Raw genomic sequence first — 15,764 nt, 5'->3', positions numbered from 1 at the left:
AAGGAATTAAGTAGCAAGAGGAAATAGAAATACCAACATAGTCAAATATATTTAAGTTTAATAGAAAACGGAATAGCAATCAAACTATTGTTTTCAGTTATATAGCTCCCAAGTGACGGAGTTACGTTCGCTGCTTTCTCAATCTGTGTCACAAGAGGACGAAAACGACGATTTCCGCAAGAGCGCGCAGACAAGCTCCATCTCTGCGGTCTCCATTTTAGGTTCTTGCCCAGCCTGTACCTCACGTGTCCTGGACTGTCTTTCTCACATGACCCGTGTGTTTGTCCCCGTGATCAGGACTTCCATCTCCGTTTTTCAGTGTCGCTGAATATCACTTTTTATATCGTTACCTTCATGGATATGCTCGAACAGAGCCTGGACACCCCTACGAGGTGAGAGCGTGTCCCTTGCCCGTCGCTCGCATTAATGGCTTCCGAGGCCCAGTCTCTCCATCTTTGGGCACTGTTTACAGCTAAACATGTATAGTTTGTTTTCATTTTAATCACAGTACAGTAAGGCAAATAAGGATTTGCCGGAACATGCACAGGTTGCTTGAATAGCCTGCTCTCATCACTACACGGTACTATTTGCTGTTTATTTAGCTTAATCGCTAACTTTGTCATTTAATGTTAGCCCGAAGACTGCATGCTATATCTATTAAAGGTTCTTTCGTTTATGCAGTTGATACTGACTGAATTATAGTAACCAGACTACATGGTTAAGTGTTGTTTAGTTCAAAGTTACAAATGGTTTAAAAACATGCATAGTGTTCAAACGACAATTTACTGAATTATCTTAGCTGAACGTTGGTCAGTGGGATAGCTAACATTAGCCCATCATGCTCCAGTTTTTGTGTTGAATTGATGGTCACATAGCGGCATCCGACATCACCAAGTAAATTACACACTCAAATTGCGTTTAATATTGATCCTATCGCTGTTCAGATTATATTGGGGAAACAAATGTATAGCATGTACATTAAATATTATAGCCTAGGTCAGCTGAAAATCGTTTGCTTATCTACTTTGTGCGCGAAAACAGGTAGCCACTGGCCGGGTTTCCACATTACTGAAGTTGAACTGTTCTTAGCGGGTTGCCATGTTAGGCATGTTTCACCATTCAGTTGTAAAACTACTACATCTGTTTCTCTGCCTCTACAGTCACGATAAACAGGAAACCGAGGAGGTGGTTCAGCTGCAGGAGGGTAGGCTCACATGTTTGGAGAATGTGTGTATGTGCAGATATTTGTCATCTTTTTAGGCTTTATGGAATGTTTAGTGTGAAATAAAGTCATATTCTTATACTCAGTAGCTGTTTAGTTGCTTAGCATTGCTTTCTGATGGCCATTTATAAGTGATTTTCCTGTTTATTTTGACACATGGTTGGTTATGTCTTGTCAGGTGAGGCGGTTGGGGCTGAGGAACAGGCTGCTGCTACCATAGCCAGTGTCCAACAGGCAGCATTTGGAGACCATAATGTCCAGTACCAGTTCCGCACCGAAAGCAATGGGGGCCAGGTGAGGTTTACCCCTGACCCTGACAGTTCACTATACATTCTGTTCTCTAAACTGGGGCACAAGGATTGAATGAGGAATATGTGGTACATCATTAAACTACTGCCTTTTAACCTCTTCATTCAGCTCCTATGGCTGGGTCATACTGCTTTCTGCACCATTTATTTGAGTGTGTTTAATCAAGCAGTGTTGTTAAAAGGTAGATTTCTCTCTGATAGGTGACATACCGGGTGGTCCAGGTGACAGAGGACCAGCTGGAAGCCATTGGTGATGGGGGAGCAGCAGTTAGTGTGGTATCCACAGCAGCCTTTGCTGGAGCTCAGCAGGCAGTTGCTCAGGTTTGTGTGTGTGTGTGTGTCAGAGATTCATTTTATGTTAAATGTAATTGTAAACGTGTCTCAAACCGAAACCAATGTTTGCATTGGTTTGTTTGTATCTCTTCTGGGTCCCCTTACTGTTGTGATTCATTTCTCTGTCTGTCTTTTTCTGTGTTCAGGCTGTTATCCAGAACCCCTTTAGTAATGGTGGCAGTCCCGTAGGGGAGGCTGTGGGTGGAGAGACTCGCTTCGCCTATTTCCCAGCAACCACTGTGAGTGATGGGACAGCTGTGTCTGTGCAGGCGACCGCAGACCCCTCACAGGCGGGAGGTGAGCTCCCCCCCCCCACCCCCCCACCCCCCCCCCCACTCACGCATATACACTCACACATATATTTAATCTCACATAGGTACAGTGGCGGTGCGTCAATACAGGGCGCTGGGGCGCCGCCCATCCTACAATTTTGAGATGAAAAAAATAAATACAAAAATTACATGTCAAAAAAACATTATAAATCAAATAATTAAAATAAGAAATGTACTATTTAAACGCGTTAAATGTGTGCGGGAGACCGCAAGCCCCTGCTAACAACCACTTAAATGTGACCAAACATAATATATTGCCATTCGTTATCACTGAGAGAAGCCACTCTGGGCGCCGGCCAAGTGGAAGTCTATGAGAGCAGGAAAAATGGGCAGAAACATTTGAGCAAGGACAGCTTCTCATTGGCGGATGACAGTTCGTAAGATGCGCCCAAGCCAATGACAGGGTTTCTTATATAATCGCCAGTGGCGGACCTAGTCATTTGGGGGCCTAAGGCGAACATAGCCAGGGGCCCTCTTCATCCGTCCTTTTAATGCAAAAAAAAAAAAGGGCCACCTCAAAGCAGGGGCGGACTGGGGGGAAAAAGTGGCCCGGGAGTTGTCTGTCAGAGCGGCCCACTTAATATACGGCGCGTTTACCGCTCAATGTATGCAAAATACCCATACACTTAACATAATTTTGGATGATTACAAAGAAATAACATTATATATGTTTTTTAATAACATTTGGATCCACAAATTTGCCTGGATGGACACATGGAATAAAATGATACTGGCTATTGTAACACTCCAAGGTAGGTATAGTTTGCTAGATGAATATGCTTAACTCTGGGCTAGTATCAGATGGTTAGGCCTAGCCTATATGTATAACTACAGAGCCTTTAGGAATAAATGTCAGCAGAGAAAGAGTACACAATTTTTTTGATAATGATTAGGGCGACCTACATTAAGCAATATCAATTTTTTTGTAGGCTGATTAACTCATACAGCAATACCTTTTTGTATAGTAGATGGCAGCACACAATCAAAATATTTCCCCTCTACCTACATAGCTACAGTAGCTAGTTATATGGAAGAAAGTTGCATTCAGGAGCCTTCATAAGCAAACATGATTTGGCTCCACATTAAATTATCCCACTTTTTCATTATCCACATGTCTCAAATGTCGTATGATGCAACATAGCTTTACAGGACACATAAAATATGTCCAGTAACAACGTAAAGAAGGGGGCAACATATAAGTCAAAACCAACTATGTTTATTGACTGATCTCGAAAGTATTGGCTAACAAAAGCTAAATAAGTCTTCACAAAGAAAATAACTCAGTGTTAGGGCAAAAAGCGAACATTCACACTGTACAACCTATGAAAAGTGACAGTGGTAGCCTACAAATAAAGAATACAGACCGCGTTAGCCACTTCACAGCGTGCTAGCCATGATTTTCTTTCGTTCCAATTCTTGGATGTAGGATTCCACCCTTTGTAGAAACCTGTTGAATCGATACATTTGGTGTAGGAAGTCCTAATTGTTTTGTTGTCAATTTATCTTAATTAGTACGCCGACAGAGAAAAAAAATCTCCTTTTCCTGAAAGCAGTTCGTCGCCACAATCGCCCTTAAGGTCCGCCGCCACTGGTTTGAACTTTATTGTAGAAATGAACAGAACAGAACATACGATGGGGTGTAAACATCAGTGGTAATGGTAGTGTTGCATGCTGGGTGTGTGATTATGTGTGTGTGTGTGTAGGGGTTTTTAAAGGTGTCTACGAGCGAGACACGCAAGTATTAGGCTAGAGTGATTGACATTTAATAACAAATAAACATAGTAAGACTGACGGAGGAGATTAGAAAATAGTAAGAAAATAGTAACCATGAGTGTGAATACAGGTCACTAGGAGTAGTATAAATAGCAGACAGTGATTCCTTTTGGTTATCATTAAATATATAATGTATTCGGTGAAGCAAGGAAAACTGTCGCAACCGACGATATCTGCGGGAGGACCGGGTGGTTATAGACTTGGGCCATCCTATCGGCCCATCGGTGCCTGGGTGGGCAAATTATCGTGGGCCTTCTGCTGAGTGGGGGCCTGAGGCAGTTGCCTATTTCGCCTCTATGGTAGGTCTGCCACTGATAATCGCACCGGGAATGGTCGAATCAGAGACCTTTTGTCATTCCCTAACATTCCATATAAATATCACATATCTACGGGAGAATCACAGCCAACAAAGAGTTAGCCTGTATGCTAACCGGAGCTGTTGGCGGGCTGTTCAGTGAGTAATGCGTTTTCAAGTTACAGTTACAGTCAAGTTACAGTTGATAGTTGTTATTGGAAAGTGTTGAGCACTGTGTGTTCTTGAAATAAAGCTTCGTTTTTTTGAATATTGTACGAAAGACTCCGTTAGTAATGGCGTAACGTGTGTAGCTTCCTCAGTTAAGATTAACAGTTATATATCGATACCTCCATTGGTAGCCAATTCAGTGGCAGTAATAGTTAAGTTGTTAAACATACTGAGTGCCTAGTTTTCCAATCATCAATGTTTCAATACGTATGTGAGGCATTGTGTGCATACCTGATAAAAGTAAGTGTGTTTCATGAAGTTATAGTGGGCTTTACACTGCTATTAGCAGCGATTTGCGGTTATCTTATATTGACTTATGTAATAAGGATGTAATAAGGATGAGTTCATACTGTAAATATAATACGAATGAGATTTATGTTGCTTAGTGTAATGTCCACTATGATATGTGTCTTAATAAAATTGGTTATGTGTAATTGTTATAGTGTAACAATCATGTATGTTGATGTAATCCAGTGCAGTGCTTATTGGTCCCTATTCCCATTGCAGACCACACCCATATGTACCATTTCATGCAGTGTCATGTAGTGAAAGCAGAAATATGCAGTCCTTTAACCTCAGTAACAAATATTCTACTCAAAACCTGTTTTCTTCTCATTGTAGAGTGCTATTTAAACCGTGCCGCCCAACTGCGCCCCCCCTCAAAAAAGTCACCAGCCGCAACTGCATAGGTAGCTAGCTGCGGACCAATGCCATTCATTGAGTTAATCCTCTTTTTCCCTCTTATTTTTTTCTTTCTCTTTTCTATCACAGGTCAGTTTTATGTGATGATGAGTCCCCCAGATGTGTTGCAAACGGGCACACCTCGGACCATTGCACCCCGTACACACACCTACACCACGTGAGTACTAACATGCAACAACTTACCCACTCAACACCATGTAAGAATGCTTTCCTAGCCTACGCACACACAAACACTCACTCACTCACTCACTCACTCACTCACTCACTCACTCACTCACTCACTCAAGTCCACACATGACAGTCACAAACACACAGTTTTATCATACCTCACACAGTAAACTTGTGCTTTAATTATTGAGACACACAGACTTGATAGATTGATAAACTCCAGTTTTACACACAGTTTGAAGTTATAGTTTTACGCATCAGGTTAGAAGGACGTAGCTTACACAGGACCATACCATGTTAACCTGCCAATCTGAGGTACATCCTGTCAATACGTACACCCCTACTCCACTCCTGCATGGTTTGGTCCATTCAGCCACCACACCTGTTCAGCCGGAGACAACCCCGTTGACATTTGGCTTGGGTCTGTCTGTCCATTGAAAATGATTTGTGTGATTTAAGTGCCTAAAACAAAGTCCTGCCAAACCACTTTGCCCCTTCCCCTGCCCTCAACAGAGACTTCGGTGAAAACAAGATGCTGCAACACGGCAATGCCAGCTGGTGAGGACCACTTCTACACACCCCCACGCCCATCCCCTCCACCCATCCATTCCCATTTACCCCCTTCTCACTCACCCACCCAAATTCAGACCAGTCCCCCCCCGCGCTGCAATAGGCAGAGTGAACTCGGGGGTTGTGGGGGCACGGCCTCTTTAATTGAGTTCCAGACAGTGGATATGTCTCAACTGGTCACACGGTGTGAGCGGGTGTTAAGGTTATATTTGAGAGGGGGAAAAAAAATCCTTCTTCCTGTCTTCCCTTCTTGTTCTGTAGGAAGATGGAGGGAGCACGAGCACCTCGAGATGAAAGGAGGAGGGCGCAACACAATGAGGGTGAGCAGTGCTTACTTTTCCCCATGATCCTTGGCGGAATTTCATTTTTTACGAGGCCTTTTTTTTAGTGCACATAAGAAACCTTGTATTGTGTAATGTTTGTCAGCAAACTATCCATAGAGTAAACAACCACCCAAACACACCAGAATGGCTGTACTTCAACTCCCCTGACATCCCTTGTCCACCAGGGACCATTTTACTATTGAGTAAAATAATCCCCTTGATTGATCTCAACTTCTAAAGAGTTTATGAGTCTCTCTTCATCCCCTTGTCCTGTGTCTGATTAACAGCATATGTAGCTTTTAAGGCATGTTTTGGTTGATTTTATGCTGATTGATCATGGGGTTTGAGAGAACCTGGATTCCACTTCCAGATGAACCCCTATACATGTACAGCGATAACAGAAGTTACAGTATTTAAATTTCTATGTCTTGTGTCTACCTGTTCCAGTGGAAAGACGTAGAAGAGATAAGATCAACAACTGGATTGTGACCCTCTCAAAAATCATCCCAGACTGCAACATGGAAACCAACAAAAGTGGAGCGGTGAGCATCACACTCAAGGTCTGCATTTTTGTTTCTCAGGGGGGGGGGGGTTGTACACACTTATGTATCATAAGTGTGAATGAAGTTGAGTGTTTGTTTGTGTCTGCATGTCTAAGTATGAGTGTGGTTTGCATGCGTGTGTGTGTGTGGGGGGGGGGTGTGTTTGTTTAACCGTGTTCCTTTTTCCTGACAGAGTAAAGGAGGGATCCTGTCTAAGGCCTGTGACTACATCCGTGAGCTCAGGCAGAACAACCAGCGGCTGCAGGAAAGCTTTAAGGAGGTGGAGAGAGTTCAGCTGGACAACGAGCTTCTCAGACAACAGGCATGTCTCACAGACATACACTCACTCGTTGACTAACTCATATCAGTCTCAAACTTACTCACTCCAGTTTAGGCATAAACTGTTGCTGTCTCTCACACATTCTCATGCAGTCTGTCATATGCACAAACTTAAAAAAAAAAAAAATGATAATACACGCACACCACCTACACACACAGATGCATGCATATACCCACACATTTATTTATATATATATATATATATATATATATATATATATATATATATATATATATGAATCCCCATATTAACCTCATTTTCTGAACAGTATTAAGAAATGCCCTAGTCAGTAGTGATCTAATATGCACCCCTTTTGCCGGATTCTGTTTGTAGATTGAGGATCTGAAGAATGACAACGCATTGCTCCGGGCCCAGTTACAGCAGCACGGCATTGAGGAGGCAGCACCACAGTGATGCATACACACACACACACACACACACACACACACACTCGCACAGCACTGCATATTTAGGTGAAGAGACTGTTTCTGCAGTGATTTGGACATGGACACACACACACACACACACATACATACATACAAGCATACACAAGCATACATATACTCACAACACCTTTCACCCGCACTTGCTAATTAAAATTATCTTTTTAGGTTTTACACACACAAACATACCCGAATACGCTGGGGGGCTGGCAATTTGGAGACTTGATAGTAGTTGAAGACACAAAAAAAAGTAACCCCCCACCACACACACATTCTCACAGTCAGAGGAGCTTAGACCCCACAAACCCTGCATACCTGATGAGTAAGACTCCCGCTCTTCATCATATCTGCTCTTCTCTGTCCTTGTCAGCCTAAGGAGTTGGCTAATATTGTTTCTCTTTTTTTTGCTTTATACTCCTCATTATTTTGAAGTTGTACTGCTGTCTGTGAAATGTTGTGTTTTCTGTGTTGTCATTTAATTTATTAGTTGATGACAAAATCACGAATACTCAAGACTCCTAGCAAGAATGAGTGACTGAAGCAGCTCTCTTGTTCTGCTTTTCCCACACTGATCTAACACGCATCATGGCACTGGTTTAAGTGTTCTCTAGCCGTGAGCAGCAGAAGGATGGAAGAATAATAATGTATATAATAGTTTGAAGCGTTTGTGTAAAGTTTGCATTACATTGCTGCGCACCTCTTAATGGGGGCGGGTGGGTGATGAAGGACTCCAGGCTTCTCTCAGGTACCTGTATGCTGCATGCAAAAGGCTACACTACACACTGTGACCCGTAGAGGTGTGTGTATGGGGGGGGGGTCTGGCTGACACACACACACCCAATGTAGCAAGGGGAGCTGGTCAATGTTGTGGATTATGGATCTATAATGCAGGTGCTTTACTACAATAGGGGTTATTGTCATGTTAAACAATGTGAAGAAAAATGGATGACCGAGATCATGGAAATGAAACGACGCAATATTCCTAATTTGTTTTTCACGATTCCCAAAAACGATGCTTTTTGTGTCCAAAGGCTATTAAAAGCACTGGATTGATATGTTGATCATGTAGACCAGAAATGTTACTTTTTAGTCTCGGCTTAATGCATTGCTTTATAGTCAGATCTGAAGACCAATTGTATCTCGTGCAATACCGAGGAGCTATGTCTAAAAAAAATAAGTCTAAACTACCACCTTCTCAGCTAAAAGCGCAAAAAAGAACTGGATGGTCAGCAATGATTCCTTTAGGTCATGAAAAGCATCTGTGGGGTTCAGCCAGACGTCATTTGAAAGTCTTTCCCCTTTTTCCTCATCCAAACAAAAATTACAACATGGTCAGACACAGTGTTACAAGCTTGGTGTCTGCTTTGTCATTGTCACCTGCATAATTACCTTTCCTTGTTTGTTGAAACCACAATTAGGAGTTGGCAGGTATCCATAGGTAGTAAACTCTCCATTCATCCTAACCACTGGCATGATTTCTATCAAATTGTACAATAAAATTGCAATGTTTATATCAAAAGAGTCCACACGGTTTATATATTTTCAAAACAACCTATAGAAACAGCTAATTCTGACACCACGGGGTAGTCATATACTGGTCAAAGGTTTATTTTTGTCCCACTGATTTTTTTGTCGATATCATAGACTTCACCAATCCACATGAAACTTGACATGATGGTTTTCCTTCATGGCTCATACGGAATATAATGTTTGTTTCCCAAGGTGGGCGTGTCAGTTCATGCTAGTGACCCCAGACGTGGGTTATGTTCAAAACACTTTTTGAGCAGTAGCTCAACAACCGTTTCTCCATTTGTATGGCAAGTTGGCCTCTAGGAAGAGCAGTAGCACCACCTTGTGGATAATGTTCGATGCAAAAATGTAAAACTTTGATAGCTTATATCTCGTGATGCAAAGCTTAAAAGTTCACAAAATAGGAAACACTGCATCTCTACCACATTCTGTGGACCCATGCCAAATTTAGTTAAACTTTCATAGGCGGCGCTGTGACTGACACAATAACTCGATAGGAGTTTTGCTCACGCTCAAGTGGCCATCAGAGCTAAGTATATTCGGAGAGCCAAAGTTTGATATTTCCCGACATGACCGAACGGCCGAGGTAAGTTGTTTATTAGATGTAATTTTTCTCTCCTTTCATTTTGTAAATAAAAAAGAAGATATGGTAATATTAAATAGAAAAAAAAATGTTTTGTTGAGCTCTCAAGTCTTCTCACGACACAAGTATTTTCAGGTGCCTAATTAGCATTTCGAAACATGACATTTACATAGAAGTTTCCTATCAGCACTTTAGGCTACACATCAGCCTTCTACACAAAGATATTCATAATAAAAGTTAAAATAATCAGAACATTCAAATAGGTCAGTGTCAAATTAAACAACAGTTCACCACATCTCCAAAGGTGGCTCTAAAACACCAACACTGACTAACCTCGCTCAATTATGGCAAAACTCATATTATTGACAAACTGAACTTTAAATCGGTTACAGTAGGGCACCGTGAAAATATTTGCGAACATTTTTGTGGCCCGAATTTTTGGCTCTCCCTAAGGCACATCTGCCTAATGGTTAATGCATTGAGGCACTGTGTCAGGTAGTCAGGTTTTGTTGTATTTTACCTTGGTATAGTTTTTTTTTAAAACTGCCTTGAAGTAATCAGCATCCAGCTTCTTGTTAAAGCTAAATCATACCTAGCTGTAGAGTTCATCCTATCTAGGTCAGGGCAGCTTTTTGGGACTGCATACTAGGCATTATTAGAGATATATGGTACTTGTAAAATGTCTTAGCTGTGACGGTGCTAAAACCCTGTGGTGTGCCATGCAGGTGGTTCTCTCAGATCCAAGAGCAGTGTGGCATAGGCTGGCTTGATGTTTAGGATTAATCGTAGTGGGAGGGAGTGTCACCCTACTGGCCGTGGCAGTCAGGGGTTGATTGTGTTTGGCTGTGAAGATGAGGACGGGAATGTGTCGGACGGCTCCCACTGCTCCATTGGCACGGGCCCCAGCAAACCACAGCGTTCCGTGCCCCAGGGGCCGTGTGCCAGCTGCCTGAAGCTCCATCAGCGTCCCGTGCCCCAGGGGCTGTGTGCCAGCTGCCTGAAGCTCCATGCAAAGATGAAGAGGCAGCCCAAGAGGAAGAAGAGCAGAGTGAAAGGTGAGAACAGTCACAAAAGGACTCACAAAGCCTGGGGAGGAGGCTTACATCAGCTGTTCCACCAACATGGAAGTGGCTCTCAGAAAAAGATGATCTTCCTCGCATTGGATTTCTGTTCATCCCCTCTGATGGTATTTTGGGAAATTGCCATGTAAAACAAAGGACAGGTAGTGTGAGGGTTTATGCAGTGACAAATAACATTCAATCGTGTAAGATGTTCATCAGTATTGTATGTTGTCTGCATAAGTATGTTAGCATATTGTATGTATGACTAAATCTGATGAATATCTTAATGGGTATCATCATAGATATCGGAGCTGTGTGGTTAAGTGTCACCTTATGTCTACTGTCATGTTGTCAATCCTGATGTCACTGTTGGTTTGTCTTGACTGTGTTAATCTAACTGTGTGATTCAAAAAAGCTGTGACAGTGTGTTATCTTGTCAGCTTGGGTTCTCAGTGTCTCAAGATGGTTTGTTTACTTAGATCCAGCCTCTTTGGACTATGACCACTGGATGCTGCTAAAACCGTGCTGACCTCGTGGAGTGCACGACACCCCAGAGTGAAGGGTGAGAGGATGCATGCTTTTCCGAGGTGGAACCTAGGGGATAGAGATGGTTGTATTCGTTGTTTGTAGGCTGATCTGATGCGTGTGTGGGTATGTATGGTGGTGCATGTGTCCTGTAGTGTTTGTGTATGTGTGGAATACTCCCTGATCTGCGATGTTGATGAATCTGAATCAAAGTAGACTGATCTCTCTGTAATCTTACTATGCTTCCTGCCATGCAAAGATGTCGGTTCGACCCTTCTTATCACCTCTGGTCCAAACATGCTCTTACACATGTGCAGAGTAAGTGGCACCTAATATTGTAAGTTACACACACACAGAAAAGCCATGTTCCTGCTTACATAAACGCATGATTCATACAAGGTAATTATTAATACAAGGCACTTGATTAATATATATTAAATACATTATCTCTGTCAGTTTGTATGTGTGTTTGTGTGTACATATCCCAACACAGGAAAGTTGTTTGAGCATCTTCCTTTGCTCTGGCGGCATGCAAAAGTCCGGGCTACGGAGGACCTAGAGGATAAATATGAAGTCTGTATAAGACCTCATGTGTTTCTGAAAATGTGAGAAGGCCATACAAATTCACAAATTCAAATGGGTGCTATGACCATAAGACCCTCTGATGTGGAGAAAACACGCACACAAGCACACATTCTTGGGCATGCTGATTTGACTAATTGCTCATACAAAGGAATTTATTTGTGTATTTCCTGTTACTCAGTCTCATGCATGTTGGAATTGTCTTCCTGTGTGTGTTTGTGTTTCAGAAACCTTCGACAGTGCCAGAGGTCTCAGCCACAATTCCCCAAGCGCACACAGGTCAGGAATGGGGCAGGGTCAAGACTGGGTCGAAGGTCTGCTAACCTCTGGCATCCAATTGGGAGCTCAAGAACGAAGAAGAAGAAGAAGAGGTTGGAGGACTCAATAAACAAGAAGAAAGAGAGTGTGAGAGAGGAGCAAAGGAGGGTAGGGAGACGAGAGGAGACGAGTGAGACAGATGAACAAGACAGCAAGCTGCTGGGGAAGGAGCACCCAAGCTATGGCGTCACTGCAGACTGCAGTACAGAGGAAAATGCAAACCGGCAAAGTCCAGACAGACATAAGGACACGAACACTGACACACAGACAAATGGATGCCCTGACAGGCAAGTAAATATCTCTCTGCTAGTGTAGGCAGTCAGCCACACTACCTGTGCTGTCAAAAGATTGCAATAAAAGATTTGCATTTCAATATTCCCCTCCAGTGCCAACGCCAGTGTCATCATTTAGTACCATGTAGAAGAGTAAATGTAAGAGTGAAACCTCTTTGGACAACAGTTGAGGACAAGTCTATAGTTAGTTTAGTATATTATAGTTCATTTAGCAGACACAATAATGAAAACCATTTAAAATTATTCTCTGAGGAGCAAAAAAAAGATCATTATGTAATTCATATTCTGTGTTATGTTTCGTGTGTTGAAAGAGGAATAGTGTGTTTACTTAGTTCTGTCAAGGATGACACACTGGTGACACCTCTCCCATCTCTTCCTTGATAATACACCTGCTCAGTAACCATATCAGCTTCTTTCAGTGCATGTTAAATACTCAAAGTCCAATCACTCAGTAGTTGAATTAATTTTCAAAGAATTATTGTAGCTATATGTTGGAAAGGTTTCCTGGCAAGGAGAACACTGGAAGGAATTCCCCTCAGTACAACAGAAAAAAAGCTCAAGGGTCACCAATTTATCAGCAGTAACGAGCAGCATTTATCACCAAGAATGACAGGAGCACTCTTCAGTGGAAAGCCCTGCCCTTCTTACATGAACAAAACTGCTTATTACTTTTATAAAGAAAGGAAAACGTTTCAACAATATTCAAAATATTGTTTTTTTTGAGAGCCCAAAAATATGTATTACTGAACAAAAAAAAAGCCTGTCAACCAAACGGAATGTAAAACTAGTATTGTCATTTTCATTTACAATTTTCAAAACTTCAGTAAACAGACTGCAACACATATCAAGGACATTTATTAAATGGTAACTAAGACTTCTTGTTTACCAGACAATTGATTTACAACAAGCTATATTAATGTTCTCACTCATATTGAGCACAACCATTGGATTTCCCATAGGACCATAAAGGAGTAAAACACGGGAGCTGATGGCTTTACCGCAGTGGTGTTAACAGAGTGAAGTTGTTCGTTCACAGCTAATGAGTAAGAGAGGAACCTCATTAAAGCAGTGTCCAGATGACAACATTTTACTAGTCTATCCTCTCACCTTGGAGAAGGCTGCAGGTGTTTGCAGTTCCTCTTTACTGTAACTCAGTGACCTTAGATTATATAAACTGTTCTTACTCTTACTTCCTGTAGAGATTGTTCATCTCAAAGCCAGAGCCCCTTGAACACTGATCACTGCTGGCTCTCTTCCCTCAGTTCTGCAAATGGTGCTCATTTCTCTTCTCCGCTAAATGGCCTGTCTGTGATCATTTTTATGTTTTGTGTTTACAGTTGTGATGTTACCCATTGTCTTGTACAGGTTGTGGTGGATTTATTGGTGAAAGATATTAATGTGCTGTCAGAAAAGGCATACATTACTCTAGAAAAAGAATATAGCGGTGGTATAGGGCAGTATGTATCTATACGAGTATGAGGCAGTCTACGAATCTGAGGTGAAATGTCAGTTTTCTGAGTATCTGGGTTAAAATTGAATGTCTTGTATGAGGAGGCTGTTTGTGGCGAGACAAAAAAAAAATCATCACTGTGTGTGTCCCCATGCAATGCTTCACAATAAATCTGACCATTTGGCACTCCAAGAGATGGAGACAGATGAAACGCTTTAATTTGCCTGTCTGATGCATCAGAACTAAAAGAGGCTTGATTTAGTTTGATCTCATGCATGTGCGAGGGTCCACAGATGCCTACATATTTACAATCCCAGAATAGCAACGGTTCCAACTTAATCATGCTGTCAATCTTGTCAAATTTTCTCAATGGATGAAATCGCCTTTTTATGGTGCATCAATAATCATAACTTACAACAATAACCTCCATATACCCCCATAATATATTTATAGTAGTAGATTTACAGTTTACACAGTTAGTGTGCTTGTGTGTGTGGAAAATGGGGGGTCAACTTGTTAAAGGTTAGTGGGTTAGGTTAGTGGGTTAGGGGGATTGGTCTCTTTGTAAATGTCAGGTCTAGCAGGAGCCATGGGGGGGCAGCACTGAGCTCGGAGGACGTGCAGTTTCTCCGTCAAGCCTTGCAGGCAGCAGCTGATGGCCTGGCGCACCGTGGAAGAGGAGAAGTAAAAGATTATAGGGTCCAGGCAGGCGTTGAGCGTGGTGGACATGAGTGCAAAGTTTCTCCACTCTTCGCTCCTGTGGTGCACGTAGCCCACCACGTGGGAGATGTTGTAGGGCGCGAAGCAGACGGTAAACACCAGCAGGGTGACCACCGCCAGCCCCACGGCCCTCAGGCGGCGCTCACGGGTAATGCTGGGCAGCTGGGACAGGATGCGGATGAAGTTGATGTAGCAGAAGCAGCAGATGAGAAAGGGGACAAGGAAGAGCACCAGGAAGAGTTCAAAGCGCACATCTACTATAATATCCAGCTGGTTGTTTTCAAAGTTATCGTAGCACTTCTTGGGTTTCAGGACTTGCGGGGCAACAGTGCTGGACATGTCAGTAGTTACATTGTCTGCATTTGTCATTGTCATAAAGGGCACTATGTAAGTTATACTCAGGTTCAGAGCGGACACCAGCCAGAAGAAGATGCTCGCTATCACAGCATAGCGTGGCCTGCGCCACACCTTGTACTGGATGGGGAAAGACACGGCCAGGTAGCGGTCCACGGCCACCGCTGTCAAGAAAAACGTGCTGGTGTAGATGCAGGAGAAGAAGAAAAAGCTGGAGACTGGACACAGGAAGTAGGGCAAGTTCCACTCCATGTTGTCCGATGCCTCCATCATCTTCAGGGGCAGGAAGGTGAGGAAGATGAGGTCAGAGATAGTGAGGTTGAGCAGGAGGATGTCCATGGGGGCTGGCTTGCGACGCACCTTGATACAGAAAGTGCAGAAGGCCAGGATGTTGGCAGGGAACCCCAGTATGAAGGTGATGATGTAGACAGACAGCAGGAGCTGGCTTACCATCATGGCAGATGTGTTTGTGTTTACAAGTAAATCTGAAAGTCTGAAATACAACAATACTGGTGAAAATCTCAAAATGCTGACAAGCCTGACTGAGGACGACACAAAAGGGCATTTTAGTATGGGGGATAAGTGGAATGATTCTATGTATTTATTGTGTGGGTTTGTGCCTGTGTGTGTGTTATTTCACACCATAGTGTTACTTGTTGGGTGGAATTGATGGACAGCTCTTCTCAGCGCAAAGATCTTGGATTTGTTTCTCCTTGGGGCAACTCACCCAACTTAAGGGTTAGAGCTCTGACTTACCACAAAAGTGAAA

General features: G+C 42.7%; 2 protein-coding genes across 8 annotated transcripts; one reads left to right on the top strand and one right to left on the bottom strand.

Moving 5' to 3' along the window:
- Positions 1–18: 18 nt before the first annotated feature.
- usf2 (upstream transcription factor 2, c-fos interacting) lies at positions 19–9,098 on the top strand. Of its 7 annotated transcripts, none has more exons than XM_080836644.1 (11): positions 19–392; positions 1,161–1,204; positions 1,401–1,516; positions 1,732–1,851; positions 2,010–2,160; positions 5,263–5,350; positions 5,875–5,919; positions 6,193–6,251; positions 6,702–6,796; positions 6,990–7,118; positions 7,470–9,098. In XM_080836644.1, exons 1-11 carry the CDS (start codon positions 355–357, stop codon positions 7,548–7,550), a joined length of 966 nt encoding a protein of 321 aa, XP_080692770.1. In that variant the 5' UTR covers positions 19–354; the 3' UTR covers positions 7,551–9,098. The 7 variants fall into 7 exon arrangements, with proteins under 7 accessions (XP_080692770.1, XP_080692769.1, XP_080692768.1 ...); XM_080836643.1 differs by having other exon boundaries at positions 6,702–6,814; XM_080836642.1 differs by having other exon boundaries at positions 1,161–1,231.
- Positions 9,099–14,452: 5,354 nt separating this feature from the next.
- Positions 14,453–15,451, bottom strand: LOC308363497 (free fatty acid receptor 2-like; the record flags this gene model as incomplete). Its single annotated transcript, XM_080836303.1, has 1 exon — positions 14,453–15,451. The coding sequence occupies one exon, from the start codon at positions 15,449–15,451 to the stop codon at positions 14,453–14,455; it is 999 nt and encodes a 332-aa protein (XP_080692429.1).
- Positions 15,452–15,764: the final 313 nt, after the last annotated feature.

This window comes from Sprattus sprattus, assembly GCF_963457725.1.
Source record: "Sprattus sprattus genome assembly, chromosome: 4".
In the NCBI taxonomy this organism is placed as follows: domain Eukaryota; kingdom Metazoa; phylum Chordata; class Actinopteri; order Clupeiformes; family Clupeidae; genus Sprattus; species Sprattus sprattus.
The sequence above is the reverse complement of the archived record's forward strand: the minus strand, read 5'-3'. Positions and strand labels throughout refer to the sequence as shown.

Bases quoted from the DNA above. Each gene is read 5' to 3' on its own strand.
- usf2 (XM_080836641.1), top strand. From the start codon at position 355: ATGGATATGCTCGAACAGAGCCTGGACACCCCTACGAG. The intron at 1,517-1,731 runs GTGAGGTTTACC...TCTCTCTGATAG, and splicing joins CCGAAAGCAATGGGGGCCAG to GTGACATACCGGGTGGTCCA. The intron at 6,252-6,701 runs GTGAGCAGTGCT...TACCTGTTCCAG, and splicing joins GAGGGCGCAACACAATGAGG to TGGAAAGACGTAGAAGAGAT.